We start from the raw sequence: 20,959 nt of genomic DNA on the forward strand, positions 1-20,959 counted from the left end.
ATATATGGATGCATTTGGTGGGATGGTTTATATATATGCATGTTTACACATATGCATGCATGCTTACATGTATGATGCATGTGTGGTGGGATGGTTTTATATGTTTGTATGCATGCATGTTTGTATGGTGAGATGGGTGGTTGTGTGTATGCATGTTTACATATATATGCCTATATCATGGGACAAATGTATGTACATGTTTGCATGCATGCATGTATGTATGTGTGGTGGAAGGATGGTTGTATGTATGCATGTACATAAGTTTGTATGGTGAGGTGGATGGAAGCAGGCAGGGCACAGCTGGCCTTGGTCCAGGTTCTGCAGTTGCACCTTTCCTCCACCTCTCCACTCCAACATCTTCCCACCTCACTGTGGTTCTCAGACTCCACGGCCCCCACAGTCTTTCCATTGTAGTTTGTCCAATGTGCTTCTTGGATCTGCCCAGGGAGCTCCTTGTTGAGCAGGCCATGGGTGAATGTATCCATACATACATATGTGTGTGTGTATGCCCCACCCACACAGCCGTGTATGCACTGAACCACAGCAGCAAGAGGCTGCTAAGAGGGGGTCGGTTCAGCCAGACAGTGCAGGGGTGCAGGCTAGAGGCAAGAAGGGAGGGTGGAGACAATGATGGTGATGACGGAGGCTGAGGCCCCAGGATCCCCTGGGAAAACTCATTCACACTAAGGCAAAAACAGTTAAGGGCTTGCCACACTGACTCCCCGAGGTACCTGCTTGCTAATGTGCCGTGTTATGCCCTGCAGGGCTGATCCAACATTCTCAAGAAATTCCCCCAAGAGCAAAGAAGTGCAGGCCTGGGGCACAGTAGAAGGTGCTAAAAATTATTCTGATGTCTTTGTCATATCTTAAAAGGCCTTGTAAAGTGTGCATTCCACTTCAGAATATATTTCCTGCTTTTATGTGTTTATTTTAAAAACATTTTAAAATCATGAAATATGTCATGCATACAAAAGAGCAAATATAATTATATGTATAGTTTAAAGAAGAATGAAATAAACACTCCTACACCTACCTCCCAGCTGAAGGCCTAGAACACTAACAATACCTTTCCCCTACCCCGGATCTCCTCCGCTCCCCCACACCAGGTGATTTTTCTCCTGAATATTGAGGCCATGCGGCTTTGCTTTCCTTTCACGTTTCCTTTCCTAGTGCAACCTTAAACAATTTGTGGTCAGTGTAGTCTGTTTTTAAACATTTTACACCTGGGATTATTCTGTATGTAGTCTTCTGTGATTTGCACTTTTGTGCAACATTTTTTCTGGAGGGGCTCCATCCTGGTCCTTGCCCTTCATTGAGTCATTTTCATGGCTGGATGGAATTCCATGGATCACACTTGGTTTGCTTTTGGTGCTTTGCTTGTCCTGCCAAGAGCAGTCTCACAAAGGCTAAGAGAATCTCTAAGCTCTGCACCTAGAAATGGAATTGTGGGTTGTGGCGTTATACACACATTCATTTTACTAACAACGTTTGCATAAACTCCAATTGGTATCAATTTACCAACTTGACACCAGCAGCCATGTGAGTTTCCACCAACACTTGGCGTTGTTAGACTCTGGTTTCTGCCAACCTGGTGGGCACGGAATGGTACTTTGTTGTGGTTTCATGTGTTGTTTATCATGGAAACAAAGCTGCTCACTTCAGATCACTTCATGCCTCTGCCCCCAGTCACCCATGACTTCTCTCTCATTCTGAGTAGCATCGTGATATGGTTTGGATTTGTGTCCCCACCCAAATCTCACCTTGAATTGTAATAATCCCCATGTGTCAAGGGTAGGACCAGGCAGAGATAATTGGACGATGGGAGTGGTTCCCCCATACCGTTCTCGTGATAGTGAGTTCTCACGAGATCTGATGATGAGTGGAAATTCCCCTGCATAAGCCCTCTTGCCTGCCGCTATGTAAGACGTGACGTTGCTCCTCATTCACCATGATGACGAGGCCTCTCTAGACATATGGAACTGTGAGTCAATTAAACCTCTTTCCTTATAAATTACCTAGTCTTGGGCATGTCTTTATTAGCAGCTTGAGAGCAGACTAATACACATCCAAAGCACTGACCACAGCTTAGAATGCTGGGATCTGTCCCCAAGGTGTCACCTTCCAGCCTTACTGTCTTCCACTTTCTGCTTCCCCACTCCACTTCAACTACCTGGCCTCAGACATCCATATCTGCCTCAGGGCCTTTGCACCTGCTGTTCTGACCTGGAATGATCTCCTCCTCTGTCTGCATGGTTCATGCCCCACAACCTTCCTTTGAGACTCTATTCCATGTCACCCTCTCCCAATGGCCATCGTCTACCATCATATCAAATAAGACCCACGTCCCATCCTCTGAACCTCTCGCCCAGCTTCATCTCTCCTTAGAACACTTTAGTTTTTGTCATGGACCTTATCTATAACCTATATATTATATATTCACCTTGTAACTTTTGTTTCTCTTGCTACTTTCTTCGAGAGATGTGTGTCTTGGGTTTGTCTCTCATTATGTCCCCACTGCCTGGAACAGTGCTTGGCATATGGGGGTGTGCAGCAATGATAATTGTCTCCTGAGTGATTTGAATACTCAGGTAACATGAGTGCTCCAGAAAGACATGATGATGTTATCAGGAACTGTCACCTGGCCCCTAAGCATCCTGCATTCAACACCCACACTTCAGATTGAAAATGAAGAGAAACAGGCATACGGGTGGCATTTTAGGATTACCCCTAGCCCACGTGACAGCAGGCTTGTTCCCCTCCAATTGTCTTTTGCAGGAGTGGCTGCCAAGCCGCCTGGTAGGAAGGAAGCTGGCCAGCCTCCCAGGATGGGGCAGGCGCTCTGCCCTGCTGTGGGTGGGTGCGTGCGTGGGTTTGGTGCTGGAGTGGATGGTTTCAAGTCTGAGCCCCACAGATGAGGGCTGGGGAAAGGGATCAGGAGGTCTCGCCCAGGTGAGAAGAACACAGAGATGCCCTCAGGACCCGGATGTGGTGAAACGCTGTATCAAGGGCCTCTGTCGCCTCTGGAAGGCTCTCCCAACCCTCTCAACCATTCATCCCACATGCTGAATGCAGGAAATTTATGGTGACTAAAAAATACAATGAAGAGACTCCGGGTGGGGACAGGAAGGGGCTGGGGAGGGGGGAAGATGTTTTATTGACTTCCCCTTAATTGCTGTAATTAAAAACATGTAAAGAATCCTTTTTTAACGACTTTGCCATTATCATTAGTTGTTAGCACAGCTGCCTTATTAATTTCTCATTAGAACCCAATTCACAGTCCTCTTTGGGAAGGGGGCTGGGTGCCAGAGGTCGGCCAGCCTGGCTCCATGATCTGGCTCCGTGATCGGAGAACTGGCTGCTTAGGGCCCCAGGAGAAGTCCTTGTCACCCCAGGAGGCATGAACAGCCAAGGAGGGAGGGGCATTTGGGAGAAGTGACCATACCCCGCCCCCTCTCAGAACTGTGTGCCATCTGCATGTGTGTAAGGAGACAGACGGATAGGCAGACAGGCAGCTGCAGCAGGCCTGAAGCGCAGAATCCCGGGAGGGCCTCAGGACTGGGGTAGGGAGATGGGACTAAAGTGCTGAGGGTGAAAGATTTAAGGAGGCACCCACTCTTGGGGTCATGCAAGTATGGGGTGAGCACTTGAGAATGAGCACCTCCTTAAATTGGGCACCCTCAGGGCCTGGTTTGCCCCAGCCTAGTCCAGCCCTGGAGAGCAGGGGTAGAGAGGGTGGCTAGGCGTGTATCTACTTAGGTAGACAGATTCAAGAAGGTTGTTTCTTCCAGGACACCTTTCCCGTCTGACCTAAAGTCTATTTCTCCCTGAGTGCCGTCCAGTCTGGGAACCCGTCGCAATGGTTTGTGTGCGTTGATTCGTTAATCCTTTCAACCACTCACGTAAGTAGGTACTCATAGTGGCATCCTTTTTTACACAATGAAAACCAACGGCACAGAGAAGTAACTTGCCTAAGGTCACTTGTGGGAGGTGAGTCGGGATTTAAACCCAGGGCTCACAGCTGGGGCCATGGCTACACCCTGCCAGGCAGAAGAAGGTAGAGGGTGGAACTGCCAGCTGTGGAATGGGAACTGTGGGGTATTCTGCAACCTCTCTGAGCCCCAGTTTGCCCCTCTTTTGTTCCTCAAACGATTTGCCTTCTAACCTCTCAGACCTGTCTTGGGAGCCCACAGAAGAAAGACATTTACACAATGGCACAGCAGGATGGGTTGTTCTAGAAGCTCCGAGGAAGCCCCCTTAGGCTCTGTATCAGGATGGGGCAGCTCTGGGCTTCTTTGGGGGACAATTCTCTCCAGGCTGGGCCCCATGGGTCGTGACCCTGAAGGTCACTTTAACCTTATTAACATCAGAACTGAAATGGATCTCATTTTACAGATAGGAAAACTGAGGGCCATAGAGCAGAAGGGAGGTGCCCAAAGTTCCAAGCTCGTCAGTGCCTTGGTTGGGGCTAGAATCCACGCTTTCGGACCTCCATCCCCACGACATGCCGTTATTTCAGGCACAAGGGCCGTGCCCAGCACACAGAAGAACCCTGGAGCTCTGTGTAGGTACTTTGCATCTACTCACCCTGCCGAGAGCAAGGAAAACGATGTGGCTGGTAAAGCCTACCCCACTCTACCCACTGGCGTTAGACATTCACCCTAGGTGGGAGACCGCGTGCGTTTGTGGAGCCATTTGGACATGGATTATTACAGCCCAGGGCTGTCCCTGATTCTGTCTGAACTCTGACCCCAGCAGCTCACCCTCACCCTCCTCCCACACACCCAATTTTGATTTTTCTCTTCTTGTCCTCAAGCAGCTGAGTGGGGGGCTGTTTTGGAATCAACCAGTCATGGGTTAAAATCCAGGTTTTTCCTAACTGTGTGACGTAGACAAGGTGTGTCACCCGGCTGAGCCTCGGTTTCCTCATCTGCAACATGGAGATGGGGACTTGTACTCCGCAGACTGGGACGAGAACCACTGTGCCCTTCCCAGCACAGTGACCCTCAGGACGAGCGCTGTTGTGAGTGAGAATGGTTTTGCCAAGTGCTGTGTTTCCCTAGGCCCAGAATCCCAGGGAAGTGGGGCTGGGACAGAGTCTTCAGCTTCTACAGCTAGAGAGGGCGGCCCCTCTGGGATGAGGCCAGTGTGTCCAGCAAGGGCCTGCACGGGGGACATGTGCTTCTCTCCTTCCCGTCCTGGCTGGGTGAAACCTTCCTCAGCTCGTCAGGAACTGCGTTCCTCTCAAGGGCCAGAAGGACTTTCTAGGGCTTCTATAACTTCCTGGCTTTAGGGCCCAAAGGGCTGTGGACTGTGGTTCCCACTTTATAACATTATGGAGGAAACAGCTTCACACCTGCAAAGCCGTGTGCAGCGGCGGAGGCGGCTTCCCAACGCTGGTTTCAGGGAGCTGCAGCTGGTGGACAGCGGGAGGCTAACCTGCGTCTCTCCCTCTGCTCCCCGTTCAGCCACTCCAAGGTGTCCCATTCCTGTGCCAGGAACCTTACCCACATGTGCACAGCTTGGCAGCACAGCATGGCCCTGGTGGAACTCAGTGACATTCACGGTCTTAACCATGTCTGGGGGCACCTGGAGCTCTGGGGCTTTGAGGGGGCTGCCGGAACAGGGCAGGAATCCCACTGAGGTAGTGGAGGGGGCAGGGCCTGGCTGGCAGGATGGCACCAGGGAAGGTGCTGCATTTTGCTGGGACAGCATTTGCTGAAGGCTATTCTGCTCTGTGGCGGCTTCTCTACTTCCTTAAAGTGATAATATAGATTATTAACTGCAGCAGTCACTCCCACTGACTCAGGGTGCACCGTGTGGGAGCTGGCTAGGCGCTTTGGCACATATGAGCTCAATAAATCCTTCCAATGAGCCTAGGAGGTTGATATCAGTAATACATTTTATGGATGAAGAACCTGAGCTGGGGTGAGGCTCAGAGAGGTCCAGCCACTTCCCTGGGGTCACACAGCAATCCAGGACAGAGCAAGGATGTGAATGTGATCTGTCTGACTCCAAAGTCCACCCTTTTTATTTATTTTATTTTATTTATTTATTTTTGAGATGGAGTCTCATTCTGCCACCCAGGCTGGAGTGCAGTGGTACAATCTCAGTTCACTGCAACCTCTACCTCCCAGGTTCAAGCAATTCTCCTGCCTCAGCCTCCTAAGTAACTGGGACTACAGGCACATGCCAGCATACCCAGCTAATTTTTTGTTTTTTTGTTTTTGTTTTTTGGTATTTTTAGTAGAAACGGGGTTTCACCATGTTAGCCAGGATGGTCTCAATCTCCTGACCTTGTGATTTGCCTGCCTCGGCCTCCCAAAGTCCTAGGATTACAGGCGTGAGCCACTGTGCCTGGCCTTATTTTTATTTTTTATTTTTGAAATGGAGTCTCCCTCTTTCACCCAGGCTGGAGTGCAGTGGTGTGATCTTGGCTCACGGCAACCTCTCCCTTCTGGGTTCATGCGATTCTCCCGCTTCAGCCTCCTGAGTAGCCGGGATTACAGGCACACGCCACCATGCCCGGCTAATTTTTGTATTCTTAGTAGAGACGGGGTTTCGCCATTTTGGCCAGGCTGGTCTCGAACTCCTGACCTTGTGATTCGCCTGCCTTGGCCTCCCAAAGTGCCGGGATTACAGGTGTGAGCCACCGCACCTGGCCAGTCCACTCTTTTTATTAAGCCAAACTGCCTGTCATGGTGATGAGCCTCCAGCCTGCCAACACTGTAAGGCACTACCTGCAAAGCCCTTTCACTGTCGCCCTGGAGCTCAGCAACTCCCTGGATCTCAGAAGCTCCCTCTTGAGTGAGGTCCCCATATGTCACTGCCACTGAGGGTCATCACTGCCAGCATCACCCAGTGTGGTCCAGGGCCCTTTGAACCTGCAGTGTGGGGAAGGGGAAGCTCAGGGTACCCCCATCCCCAGGGTCTGTGCCTGGGCAGAAGTGTCAGGCAGGTGTCAGGGTGTCAGGCAGCACAAGTCCCCTTCCATCTGCTTCTCATGGCCTGGAAGTGCCCAGAGGGCAGGGCCCAGGTCTGTCTGAGCCCTTCTCTGCAGCACTCACGAAATGCCAGGACCTTTGCCTGTGATCAGTGCTCCCTGCTTGCTCACCCTGCAGATGGGCCTGGTCACACCCGTCTCCCAGTGTGAAGGCAGAAGGACACCTGTGGGTCCAGGGGAAGGGACCACACATGTGTCTGGCCTGGTGTGGAGGGAGTTCCCCCCACACTGGGTTTGTGCGTATGTGGGAAGGAGTTTGCGTAAGGAGGGGGGTCAAGGAGCTGAGTCTGGGCTCAGGGATTCCTATCACAGCCAAGGAAAGAAGCATTTCAGCCACAGAAACCCTGACCTCCCTTCCTTTCTCTCTTTGATTGGCAGAGCCAACCCCGGGGAGGCTGTGTCATTTCATCTCAGGGGCTCTCAACTCCAGAACGTTTCTACTGTCTCCTATGAGCCAAGGGCTTGGAACTTACCGCCTACCCCCACCCCACGGCCTGGACTAAATGGCATCCTGGATGGCATCTGCAACTGTGCACGCACACACACGCACAGGTTCTGGCCCACACACAGGTAAACCAAGAGGCAGGTTACTCCAGACACGCACATCTGCACAGATAACCAATACGTGTACGTGCACACACTTGCACATACTCGAATGCACACACATGGATACATGCAATGCAAGGGTATACATTTGCACCCACTCACACTCATGCTTACAACACACATGTTCTCTCAAATACACAGGTGAGAGGCAGACTGGCAACAGAAACATATACCCAAGCACCCATGCATGCATGCAAACACACACACACACACAAATATCCTTGTGCACACACCTGCACATATACACACTCATTCTTTCCCAGACACATGTGAACAAAAAGGCCAACCAACGCGGACACAGACATTTGCACAATACCCATACATACACATTGGCACACACTCATGCACACACACATGCAGTCTCTGGAGCCTCAGCCACAGCTTCTCCCTGCCCCCTGGACTCTCAGCACTGACTAAGCGAAGCTCCCAGAGAGCCCTCCAGCCGGCTGACAGCTGCCTGAGATCCGTCACTTTAATTCAGGGCTTTTGCTGCTCCTTGGAGTAAGCTGAGTTGCCGTTAGTGCTGATTTATGGGGACAATCCATCCTCCACTTTTGATTACGGTTGTTTTCCGTAATTATCATAAACACTCTTTGCCTCACTTGAGATTTTCTTTTAGATTTCTCTCCTGCACTTCTCTTTAAGTAGCAAGCTCTCTCCTGTGCTAATTTAGAAGCATGCCCCCATGTGCTCCAGATGAGAGGGTACCTTAAAAAAAATTCAGGCCTCTCTAAGGATTGCCACCCTCTCATGTCCCACAGTACCAATTCTCCTCCTAGGAAAACCCAGAATGAAACAGCCCATAATGAGCCTCATTTCTAGAAGACAGCAGATATTTGAGGAAGCGGGGACAGGGCTGGGAAGGGGACACTGGGTCCTGGGGGAAGAGTGTTGATTGGTGCTCTAGGACCCTGGCCCCTGAGATGCCCTGGGGTTCTTCTGAAGCTGTCTTCCCTTCCTTATCGGAGGGAGATCCTCTAGAATTGGCGGCACTGGGGAGAAGGCCATTATGCACAAAGGCTTGGTGAGGGCCTCCTACTTCACTCTCTGCCCCCCAGCCTTTCTGTGAACCCTGATTCATTCCTCACTCTCCCCTTCCTCTTGGAGTTTCAGCACTCACCATGAGGCACCTCCCAGCACCCCTGGAAGATCACAGGGACTCCCAGGCTGTTATCGCGCCAGGATTGAGCAAGTTGGAGGATGGAAAATAAAAGTCATACTGGGCATGGTGGCTCACACCTGTAATCCCAGCACTTTGGGAGGCTGAGGTGGGCAGATCACTTGAGGTCAGGAGTTGGAGACCAGCCTGGCCAACATGGTGAAATCCTATCTCTACCAAAAATACAAAAAATTAGCTGACTGTGGTGGCACATGCCTGTAATCCCAGCTACTTGGGAGGCTGAAGCAGAAGAATCGCTTGAACGTGGAAGCGGAGGTTGCAGTGAGCCAAGATTGCACCACTGCACTCCAGTCTGGATGACAGAGCGAGACTCCATCTCGAAACAAAAACAAAAACAAAACAAAAGTCATGGAGGCCCTGGGAAGTCTGCTGAGAAGAGGGTTGTAGCTGGAGAGGCTCAGAGTGGCCATTCTGAAGATGCCCCTTCCCAGGTGTGAGGTGGACGACAGAGGAGACACTTGAAGCAGGTGCAAGGCCCTTTTTTGAAACACAAATCAGCTGGTACCATTTAAAGGACACAGACGCAGCCACCCTTGTCTAAAATGAATGAAAAGCACCAGGGAGCTCTTGGCTCTCAGGACATGTTGTGGGGTCACCAGGGTCAGCAGATTTGCATGATACTTACAGTTGCATGACCTTGGAGAGGGCCTGCTACCTCTCTGGGCCTTGGTTCTACCAACCGTAAAATGAGGTCGCTGGCTGGAAGGGGCACTGTGGGCACTCTGGGTATTGATGACCATGATGGGATCTGGCTCTGCCCAGGATGTGGCTGGTGGGTGCCACCCTGGCAGCACAGCTCCCCCCTGCCCCCGGGTCCCCATTGTACTCACAGGCCACCTGGACCTCGGTTTGCCGCTGCAGCAGGGCGCCCATTCGGTTCCGCACGATGCAGCGGTAGAAGCCAGCGTGGGTGCGGTCCAGGCTGGTGATCATGTATCTACGGACAGATGAGACAGCCAGTGAGCAAGTCAGGCAGCTGCAGGGGTACAGAGGTCAGACTGGGCTCAGAGGTCAGAGGTTGCCAGGTCACACTCTTTTGGAATAAGAGTACCAGGGAACTCTTGACTCTCTGGCCATGTCATAGGATCACACAAAGGTCTTTATCAATAAATAGGAGCGTTCCTCCTAAAGCCAATGAGGCCTTTACTCAGTCGCCTGGGAATTAGCCTGCACTTCTCCAAGCACAGAAGGTGCTGCACCCAAATCCTTGACCCTGATCCTAGGGCTGTGTCAGCTCTATTGGAAGCAGCTTCTCTCCCTCACCTGTGACTCACATGACTGACAAAGGTGGGGGTATTTTTTTTTTTTTTTTTTTTTTGTCCTTGCACAGGACTGTGCTATAAATATTAGTTGAAATGGATGGAGGTGACAGAGACAGGGAAATTTACATGTTTTCCCAAATGCTCAGTATCATTCCTTCCTTAAAATTACAGACAGCCCCTGATATGGTTTGGCTCTGTGTCCCCACCCAAATCTCATCTTGTAGCTTCCATAATTCCCAAGTGTTGTGGGAGGAACCTGGTGGGAGATAATTGAATCATGGGAGTGGGTCTTTCCATGTTGTTCTCCTGATAGTGAATAAGTCTCATGATCTGATGGTTTTATGAGGGGGAGCTTCCCCGCACAAGTCCTCTCTCTTTGCCTGCTGCCATCCATGTAAGATGTGACTTGCTCCTCCTTGCCTTCTGCCACGATTGTAAGGGCTCCCCAGCCACATGGAACTGTGAGTCCATTAAACTCTTTCTTTTGTAAATTGCCCAGTCTCAGGTATGTCTTTATCAGCAGCATGAAAACGGACTAATAATATAGCTCCACTGCTGCTTTTGGGCTGGCAGGGTTGGGCAGAGCCTTCTGAACAAGACAGGCCAGTGTTCTGTGGGCTCTGGGGACAGGATGTGGGACTCCAGGCTGGCCCCTTGAAAGCCCGCTCCAGAAACACTTGTTACCCACAGAGCAGCAGACTCTGGCACTGGCGGGCAGGCAGTTGGGAGCAGATGTATGTGCACTCACCTGGCTGAGAGGCAAGGAGGAGGCAGGTCAGTGAGAGGAGCTTCTGACAGTGGGACAGGAGTGCATGGAGGGGACTGGGGACCAGGGGCTAGTTCCCCTGGTTCACCCTTGGTGGTCACCTTTACCATCCCTAGGCAATGGTCTCACAGGACCCTCAGAGGAAGAAGGAATGTCCTAGGATGTCTCTCCCCAATTCGTGGGTATTCTAGGGTTTGCCCAGCTGACGTGGTGGACAAGTTCCTTGACGCTTGTCTCTAGGGTATCTCTAGGTGTGCCAACCCTGGGATGCAGCAGCCTTATTCCCAGGAGATGCCAGTTTTGTTTTATTAATAGATGAGATCTGGCTAGGGCCTGTCATCATCATCATCTTCCCAAGAATGAAACAACCACCACCCCTTCCGGAGCACCATCTCTGCATCAGACACTGTATTAAGTACTTATCATACATTTCTTCATTTCACACAGCAGTTCCCAGCCTATTGAATATCATGAACCAGTGACACTTAAAAAAGTGAGACCAACATGAGACGCTGAACTTCTTGCTTTGCCAAGATTATTAAAACAAACCAACCAGAAGGCAAACAGACAAATAATCAGGCAACAACAACAAAAACATTTAAAAAGGGATAATATTAAAAAGTGCCAGGAAGAGAAAAATCAACAGAAATGGTTAGCATTTAGTTTAAAAAGGACATTTCTGAGATGACAAAAACCCCTCATCTCAGCATAAAGTCATTTAAAAAACTTTTCTCCTCCTTTATATTAAAAAAAGCTTTTTAAAAAAAGAGATGGGGGTTTTCTATGTTTCTCAGGCTGATCTTGAATTCCTGGGCTCAAGTGAGCCTCCCCCCTCTGCCTCCCAAAGTGCTAGGATTACAAGCGTGAGCTACCGCACCCAGCCAATTTTTAACAGATTTTTAAACTTAAATTTTACACAAAGCCCACTACCCTAGCCTGACTTTTATGAGGGCAGTTGCAAACTGTCATCGGTCAGCATGTGAGAGCCTATGACTTAATCTCCACACTAACCCTAATAGCACCTTCCTTCTAGAGGTGGAGAAGTTGAGGCTCAGAAATACCTTGTCAGTAACCTGTAAGTTTCACACACTGTAAGAGGCAAAGTCCCACGGAGCCTTTCAGACTCCAAGCCTGGCTGTGAAGCTGAGGTCACATCCCAAGGGCCCCACCCTCCATCCTGGGTCCGTGCAGGCCTGACTCACAACTGGCCGTGTGCCAAGTTCGCTCCGGCTCTGCAGCATTTTCCAGAACCTTCTGGCTGTCCAAGCCCCTTATCTCTGCCAGCGGCTGCAGCTCTTATCTGTCTCTTGCTACCGTGCGCAGTGTGATGGCGGGGAGACAACAGTGCCCAAGCTCTGGCAAATCTCTCTTCCTCCTTTCACCTCATTTTCAAATCCACCCTCAGCCCTCTCTCCTGCTTGCTTCCCATCTCTCCTGAGGTGAGGGGAGGCCACTGTGGGGGAACCGTCTGGGTCTCTAAAGTGATGGGGTGACCCTAGAGGGGAGATGGAAGAAGAGATGGGCTGGAGAAGCTCTCTGCCTTTGGAAATGGAATCAGATGTTATTAAAAAGCACCAGAGAGAGGAAGAGAAAAAGAAATGGCTGATAAACTCATGAAAAGATGCTTGACTTCCTTCATAGTGAAAGAAATTCAAATCAAGACGACAAGACCATGTTTGCCTAACAGATCGTCCAAGATTTTCAGGTGTGGTCAAACCCAGGGTTGGCAGGAGTGGGGAGGAGGGGAAGGTACACCCACAGGACTGTTGGTGGTACTGGAAACTGGCCCAGCCTTTGGGAAAAAGTCTATGAAAATTAGAATATGCCAGCTCTTTGACTCACAGGTTGTGCTCCTGGGAGCTGGCCTTTTATTTATTTATTTCTATTTTTTTGAGACAAAGTCTCACTCTTTTGCCCAGGCTGAAGTGCAGTGGCATGATCTTGGCTCACTGCAGCCTCCACCGACCAGCTTCAAGCAATTCTCCTGCCTCAGCCTCCCTAGTAGCTGGGATTATAGGCACCTGCCACCACACCTGGCTAATTTTTGTATTTTTAGTAGAGATGGGGTTTTACCATGTTGGCCAGGCTGGTCTCGAACTCCTGACCTCAGGTGATCCACCCACCTCCGCCTCTCAAAGTGTTGGGATTACAGGCGTGAGCCACCACTCCCAGCCCGGGGAGCTGGCCTTTTAGATGCACTAGCAACTATGTGACAAAAAAAATATGTGCAAGGATGTTCACTGTAGCATTTGCTTGCCATTGCAGAGACAAACAAACAAAAGCTGGAAGCAAACTAAATGTCCATCAAAATGGAATTGGATCAATAAATGATGCGGCAGCCACAGAATGAACACATGTATGAGAGGAGGTAGGAAGGTGTCCAAGACATACAAAGGATGGAAAGAAAGAGCTGGGGAGGAGGGGAAGGTTTGTGAATAAAAGCACGCGATAGCAAGATGCTAAACAATCTCATAGTTGACTGTTAGGGACAAGAATGATAATATATTCTTATCAGTTGCTGTTCATTATACAGGCTACCAAACCCTTAATGTTTGACATCATACACACTGGTCTAATAAAAATCCCTGCACTTTGGGAGGCGGAGATGGGCAGATCACTTGGAGTTCAAGACCAGCATGGCCAGCATGGCGAAACCCCGTTTCTACTAAATATACAAAAATTAGCCGGGTGTGGTGGTGAACGCCTGTAGTCCCAGCTATTTGGGATGTTGAGGCAGGAGAATCGCTTGAACCCAGGAGGCGGAGGTTGCAGTGAGCTGAGATTGCACCACTGCACTCCAGCCTGGGCGACAACGACTCCATCTGAAAATAATAACAATAATAATAATTTAAGTTTGCTGCAAAAATGCAAGAGAAAGTATAGAAAAGTGTGACGACATGATGCTATTTGCTATAAGGCCATTTGGGTAAATTGAAATAGTATATATATATATATATTTCTGAGTATGTGTGTATACCAATACACAAGCACAAACACACACACTTATAACTACACAAACACACTGGGATAGGCATAAAATTTTTTCAAGATGGATACTCCAGAATGTGTTCTCTCTCTTTTGGGAGAGTTATCCGGGATGGGGCGGGGGGGGGAAATCTTCTATTTTTTGATTTTATGTCTTTCTATGCCATCAGACTTTTCTTTATCGTATGCATATATTGCTTTTATTTTAAAAATAAAATACAAAGATGCACGTTGTACACATAATTTAAGCATACACTATAAAAAAGGCGCCAGGGGCTCATTGGATCTGGATTTGTTTGCTGATGTCAGTGAAGCGTGGTGAAATTTAAACTTTAATAAAAGCCTATTTCTTTTTTATTTTATTATTTTTATTTTTTAGAGACAGGGTCTCATTTTGTCACCCAGGCTGCAGTGCAATGGCGAGATCCTAGCTCACTGTAACTTCAAACTCGTGGGCTTAAGCGATCCTACTGCCTCAGCCTTTCAAGTATCAAGGACTATGTCTATTTGCTTCAGCCAGGAATCCCCAGGTCCCAGTTACGGCCTAATTAGGGCCACAAGGAAGGCCCATGGGCTGCTGGCCCCTCCCCTCCCCCAGGCTGCTCTCTGTCCCCCTCTGCGGTTGAGGGCAGGTACTCCCTGCCCCAGCAGTGCGGGTGCAGCCTCTCTCCCACTCCTCCGCCTCCGTCTTTTTGGGCTGTCTCTTTAGTGCTCCCTGCCTGGGAGACCTATTTCTGGCTTGTAGGCAACATTATTTAAAGTAACAGTTCCGCCCACTGCCTTTCCTACCAGGGAAACCCACTTCACTCCACCCAAATTGCAGCTCTCGTCTCCCTGCCTCCCAGGCGGGTGGAAGAGGCATTTGGCCAGCTTCTCGGTTTGCGAGTCCAGCGCACTGTAAGCATCTCCGATAATGACAGTAACAGCACTCATTATCCCCATCGCGTTCCCTCCTGGGCCACCAAGACACACTCAGCCCGCAGCTCTGCCTGCCCCACTCACCCGTAGCTGCCAACCCAGCAAGAAACTGGCTGAGTCCAGCCCCATCCAGGTCACCCGGGGGGCGGGGGATGAATGAAATGGCTCCTGGAGGAGCAGCAGGGCCGGAGCTGAAGGGTCCACACCCGGTCCACTCAAAAGGAAGTGCAGCGTTGGAGAAGGCACCAGGATTTCCACATCAGGGGGACTTACACTTGACTTTCACTTCTGTTCTTTCTTAGATGTATGGCCCAGGCAAGTTATGGGACCTTGCAAGCCTCAGTTTCCCTATCTGTAAAATGGGAATAATGATGGCCAACTTTGATGTGAGCATCCAGAGAGGCCGTGGATACAAATGCCTGCACAAATGCTTGCCAAGTGAGGGGGTAAATGTAAGAGCCATTGGCGGGGAGGCTCAGAGAGGAGGATTAAGAGGGTGAGGCAGGGTCTTCCCCCTAGTGTGGGGATCCTCTAGGGGCTTCAGCCAAGCACTAGGGGAGCATGGAGTCCCCTGCCGGGCACATTCCTTGGCTTCTGACCCCCAACCTCCCAGTCACCTCCATGTGCCTCCTTGAGGTGGAAGAGCAGGAATCTGTCTCCTCCAGGGATGAGGAACAGTGACTGTGGCTGGGGGACCTGCAACCTCACTTTCTATTCAACGAGGAAGAGCTGCAAGGGTGTGGCCTCTGGGAGCTAGTGCACACCTGGATTCACCCAGCCCTAGGTCCTTTCAAAGGACCGCTCTTTATTTACTTATTATAGGAAATATATTCACAATTCAAAATTCAAAGAAAAGAAAAAGCACACAGCAAAACAGCTCTCCCACCCTTGTCCCCCAGCTGCCCTGTCATCCTGATCCCCAACACACACAGGTAGGAAATGACTGTCATTAGTTTCCTATCTTTTCAGAACTTTTTTATGCAAATGCAAGCAAATACGCATTTAGAATCCCTCCCCATTATAAACAGGAGACATGGCTCCTGTACGCACTGTTCTGCTCCTTGCTTTGTGCAAGTGACAATGTATCAAAAATCTTGCCATAGCTGTGCATGGAGATTCCTCGGGCTTTTTGACAGCTGCAGAGTATTGAGGAATCTTCTGGGTGGAGGAAGATTTGCTTTCTCCCAGTTCAGTGGTCAAAAGGAGCAGGCGGTGGAGAGAGCACCTCAGGGGCTGGGCTTGGGGCTGGGGGCAGAAAGAGGGCAGTGAAGGAAGATACGCCAAGAATCCACACCCGTTCTCCTCATCCCCATCACAGATTGTCCTGATTTTAATCTGGCAGGACCCTGTGGCTCAGTCCACTCTTCGAAGATGAAGAGATGAGCTCAGGGTGGAGGGTGCAAGACAATAGTGGGAGGAAGAACCAGGACAGATAATTGGATTTTTAGAGACAAGAGAGGAGCAGGGGGGAAGATAACTGCCTAACAAATGTGGCATCTTCTCCAGCACACGAGGAAATACACGATGCCCTTTTTGGTTCGAGTCCTTGAGTGTCACAGTTGATATTTAAAATGATTCTTACTCGTATTAAATAAGATATTTCAATTCCACGAAGCTGTCAGGAGCTGATGCGGACACCAGAAATAATAGGCACACTCTCCTTGTATTGTCCTCGTTAATAAATCAGACGCCTGGAGATGCATGCGGTGATGCTCCCGTGGAGGAAGGGGGTGTGTGTGAGTGCACATGTGCACACTTGTGCACATACATGGAGCACACTTATGCATACCCACGCACGGTACAATGCACATTCATGCATGCCGTGCTACGCACACACATGCAAACTCATGCAATCCACCTCCCTGCAAACTCATACATGACTGTGCACACACATGTTCAGACAACGCCTCCTCTCCTCAAGTGAACTGTGCTCACGTAGAGAAGGCAGGTGGGTCACCATGTCCACAGGGGGTCAGGGGACCCTGTGTGCCTCCTGCCTGCAGGTGTCACCCCAGATGTCTGAGGCCAACACAAGTTCCAGGGACAGCAGTGAGCCACGGAGCTTGAGAACCCAGATATCCTTCCCTCTCCCCATGGACTTTTGGGCAGCAGGCAGGACAGGCAGCAAGTGCTGAGCGTGTGCATGTCCGTGTGTGTGTGTGTGTGTGTGTGTGTTTGGTGTGTGTCCTCAGACACCTGTGAGCACACACTGGGCCTGTCCCTGCAGCAGGAAGACTTAGGTAGTACTCGAGGACCTGGCCACTGGACTGTGGCCTTCTAAAAAAGGACTGACTCTATGTTTGTGGGTTTGCTTTAGCAAAGTTTCTTCAGGAAATCAGGCAAAACTCTGTCCAGGGTGATCAAAAGGGCAAATGACATGTACCAGGTAATAAATAAGAACAATATACCCTTATACAATTAACCTAATAACTATTATTATTATAATAAATGTCACTGTTCTAAGGACTTTATATTTTTTAATCACCTTGCTGTAATTTTATTTTATTTTTTAAGGTTTTATTTTTATTTATTTATTTTTGAGACAGAGTCTTGCTGCGTCGCCCAGGCTGGAGTGCAGTGGTGCAATCTTGGCTCACTGCAACCTCCGTCTCCTGGGTTCAAGCGATTCTCCTGCCTCAGCCTCCCAAGTAGCTGGGATTATAGGCACCTGCCACCATGCCTGGCTAATTTTTAGTATTTTTAGTAAAGACAGGGTTTTTCCATGTTGGCCAGGCTGATCTTGAATTCCTGACCTCAGGTGATCCAGCTCCCTTGGCCTTCCAAAGGGCTGGGATTACAAGCTTGAGCCACTGTACCTGACCTAAGTTTTATTTATCATCACCCAGGTATTAAGCCTAGTACCCAATAGTTATTTTTTTTCTGCTCCTCTCCCTCTAGGACTTTAACGTATCCCCTCATCTGATCCTCACAATACTGCAGAGGCAGTGCTACTATAAACCTCGGTTCACAGATGAGAAAAATGGGGCCCAGAGAGATAAAGTAACTTACCCCAGGCCACACAGCTAAGTACTTAGAATGCCAGGACAGTCTAGCACATTGACAGCATGAACCTCAAGGGGATATGTATCCGATGGCTTGGGGTCTCTCATTCCTGGGGTATGAAGAGGGCAGTTTGGCTGTCTACCGCCTCCTGCTTCACTCAGAGGCAGAGGTATTTCCGGGCAGGGCCTAAACTTTGATCTGGGCCATGTTTATCAAAAATTGTTGCTAAGTGCTGGCCAGTCTAGTACACTGGAGGCCCAGGAAGAAGGAGCTGGATGGCTTGGGCAGCCCCTTTAGTGGGTCTTTTGACTGTGGAAGGAGAGGCTCAGGCATGGAAGGGGTTGAGGCAAACAGAGCTCAACTGTTCGGTATGATCAAGTGGCTGTAATGTTGAATTTCCCTTCTGGTAGCCGCCCTAAGGATCTGCTGGGGGTGAGTGGGGGTGAAAATGAGAGAGAGAGAGAGAGAGAGAGAGAGAGAGAGAGAGAGAGTGCGAGAGTGAGTCAGAGAGACAGAGAGATCTAGGGAGAAAGAGAGAGACAGGGAGGCTGAGATGGAGAGACACACACACAGAGAAACAGAGTCAGAGAAAGAGACAAAGAGAGACAGGGGACAGAGACAGACTCGGCCAGAGGCCGGGTAGTGGCAGCAGGCTGGCTGCGGAGGGTGATGTCAGCTGCACCCCGCGGTGAGGACTGGCAGGACACCTCAGGAACAGCAATGTCTGTTTTTCTATTTTAAGCGGTTTCCGTCCTGTGCTGTAATTCCCCTCCCACATCTTCGGTGAGAGTCGGTGACAGGCACAGCGTGTTCTGTGGATGGTGCTTGGTGAAGGATGCTGTGCTCTTGGCTGGGGGGCTAGGGGGCTGCCATTTGAAGGGGAGGCAGCGGCCTCAGGAGGGGAAGGGTTGGGGGAAGATCCGGAATCGGTTCTGGAACAGGCACTGGGAGAGGACAGGCAAGTCCAGGCGAGCTGAGCATGGGGTTCCAGAATCCTTGGAAGGCAGGGGAGGGTCCTGGACTTGTGCCCTCCCAGAGGACAGACACTGGGATAGGGAAGGATTCTGTGTCCCTCGGAGGAGGGCAGACTCGGGCACAGTGTGTTCCCCCTGCCTTCTAGGGAACCACAGGGTGGAGGGGGGGACGCGCAGCGGACAGAACAGGGAGGAAACTCTGACTCTGACATGACAGTTAATTTTAGGTGTCAACTTGACTGGGCTGAGGGACGCCTGCCCAGACAGCTGGTAAAGGATGGTCTGGGTGTGTCTGTGAGGGTGTTTCTAGAAGAGATCAGTATTTGGATCAGCAGATGGAGTAAAGAAGAACGAGACAGGGAGACAGAGACAGAGAAAGAGAGAGACAAAAACACAGGGGACAGAGACAGAGCGATGAAAACCCTCTCCCGTCGCAGGACGTAGCCGGAGCCCTCACCAACGCGGGAGGGAGCCATCCAATCCACTGAGGGCTTGGATGGCACAAAAAGGCGGAGGAAGGTGGAATGTGCTGTCTTGGGAGGAGACGCCCATCTTCTCCTGCCCTTGGACGTGGGTCTCCTGGTTCCTGGCCTTCAGACTCTAGGATTTACACCCATGGGCTCTTGGTTTCCAGGTCTTTGGGCCCAGACTGAATTACAGCACAGGCTTTCTTGGGTCTCCGGCTTGCAGGCGGCAGTTCGTGTTCTTGGCCGGCCTCCACAACCATATGGGCCAAGTCCCATAATGAACCTAATGCATCTGTCTCTCTCCCATTGGTTCTGCTTCTCTGCAGAACCCCGACTAATACACTGACCATAGAATACGGGAGATAGGCCGGGTGTGGTGGCTCATGCCTGTAATCCCAGCACTTTGGGAGGCTGAGGCAGGAGGATCACCTGCGGTCAGGAATTCAAGACCAGCCTGGCCAACATGGTGAAATCCCATCTCTACTATAAATACAAAAATTAGTGAGGCATGGTGGCATGTGCCTGGAAGCCTAGCTGTTCAAGGGGCTGAGGCGGGATAATCTCTTGAACCAGACAGGTGGAGATTGCAGTGAGCCAAGATCACGTCGCTGTACTCTGGCCTGCGTGACAGAGCAAGACTCCATCTCAAAAACGGAAGAAGAAGAAGGAAGGGCCGGGCGCGGTGGCTCAAGCCTGTAATCCCAGCACTTTGGGAGGCCGAGACGGGTGGATCACGAGGTCAGGAGATCGAGACTATCCTGGCTAACACGGTGAAACCCCGTCTCTACTAAAAAAAATACAAAAAACAAGCCGGGCGAGGTGGCGGGCACCTGTAGTCCCAGCTACTCGGGAGGCTGAGGCAGGAGAATGGCGTGAACCCGGGAGGCGGAGCTTGCAGTGAGCTGAGATCCGGCCACTGCACTCCAGCCTGGGTGACAGAGCGAGACTCCGTCTCAAAAAAAAAAAAAAAAAAAAAAAAAAAGAAGAAGGAAGAAGGAAGAAGGAAGAAGAAGGAAGAAGGAGGAAGAAGAAGGAAGAAGAAGGAAGAAGGAAGAAGGAAGAAGAAGAAGAAGAAGAAGAAGGGGGGAGGGGGAGGGGGAGGGGGGAGGGGAAGGGGAAGGGGAAGGGGAAGGGGAAGGGGAAGGGGAAGAAGGTCTTTCTCCTATTGGTTCTGGTTCCTTGTAGGGCTGAGCAGGGCTGGATACAGATGTGCTTGAAAGCGGTGTTCAGCTGAGGCACAGCCTGAGGCTTGCACAAGCACCTGCTGCTGGGTGGTTTGTTTCATAAGGGGAGATGTCTCAGGGCCTGCCTGCCACCACCGAGCCTCCTCCGCTTTGCCAGAAAAGCTCGTGAGGCTCTGATTGATCCCCTGGCGCTGTGGTCAATGAGAGGATGGCGGTGTTATCGAGCTGGGGGCTGCTATCACGGTGACAGCCCTGGCTTGCGGTGGCTGGAGGAAGGCGTCTGTTGGCCTTGGGACCTTCTGGGTCAATTAACTGCTCTCAATGCACAAGGATAAGGACTTCATTAAACTGTGATCCATCAGCCCAGTGGTCCCCACAGAGGTCTGACTGGATGAGAAAGCAGAGGAGAAAGCTGAGGGAGCCAGTGAGGTGAGATGAGGGCAGGACAGGGCTGGGAGCCCAAGACGGCTACTCCTCCTGCGTGGACGGGACTCCTATTGCTTGAGAAAATAAACAGGGATCCCTTCCTGAATAACAACCACAATAGCAGCATTGGGTTGTGAGTCAAACACTTGACACACACTATCTGGTTCATTTCCAGGTCAACTGCAGGG

General features: G+C 50.4%; 1 protein-coding gene across 2 annotated transcripts in view; it reads right to left on the reverse strand.

Annotated features, from left to right (window-relative positions):
- The window catches only part of SDK2 (sidekick cell adhesion molecule 2), a 313,701-nt gene that overhangs the window by 132,403 nt on the left and 160,339 nt on the right, over nt 1–20,959 (reverse strand). For both annotated transcript variants that reach the window (XM_005584829.5, XM_005584828.5), the window contains exon 3: nt 9,617–9,723. In XM_005584829.5, coding sequence (XP_005584886.3) covers nt 9,617–9,723 — 107 coding nt within the window. The remainder of the gene's footprint in view (nt 1–9,616; nt 9,724–20,959) is intronic.

This window comes from Macaca fascicularis, chromosome 16, assembly GCF_037993035.2.
Source record: "Macaca fascicularis isolate 582-1 chromosome 16, T2T-MFA8v1.1".
Taxonomy (NCBI): Eukaryota; Metazoa; Chordata; class Mammalia; order Primates; family Cercopithecidae; genus Macaca; species Macaca fascicularis.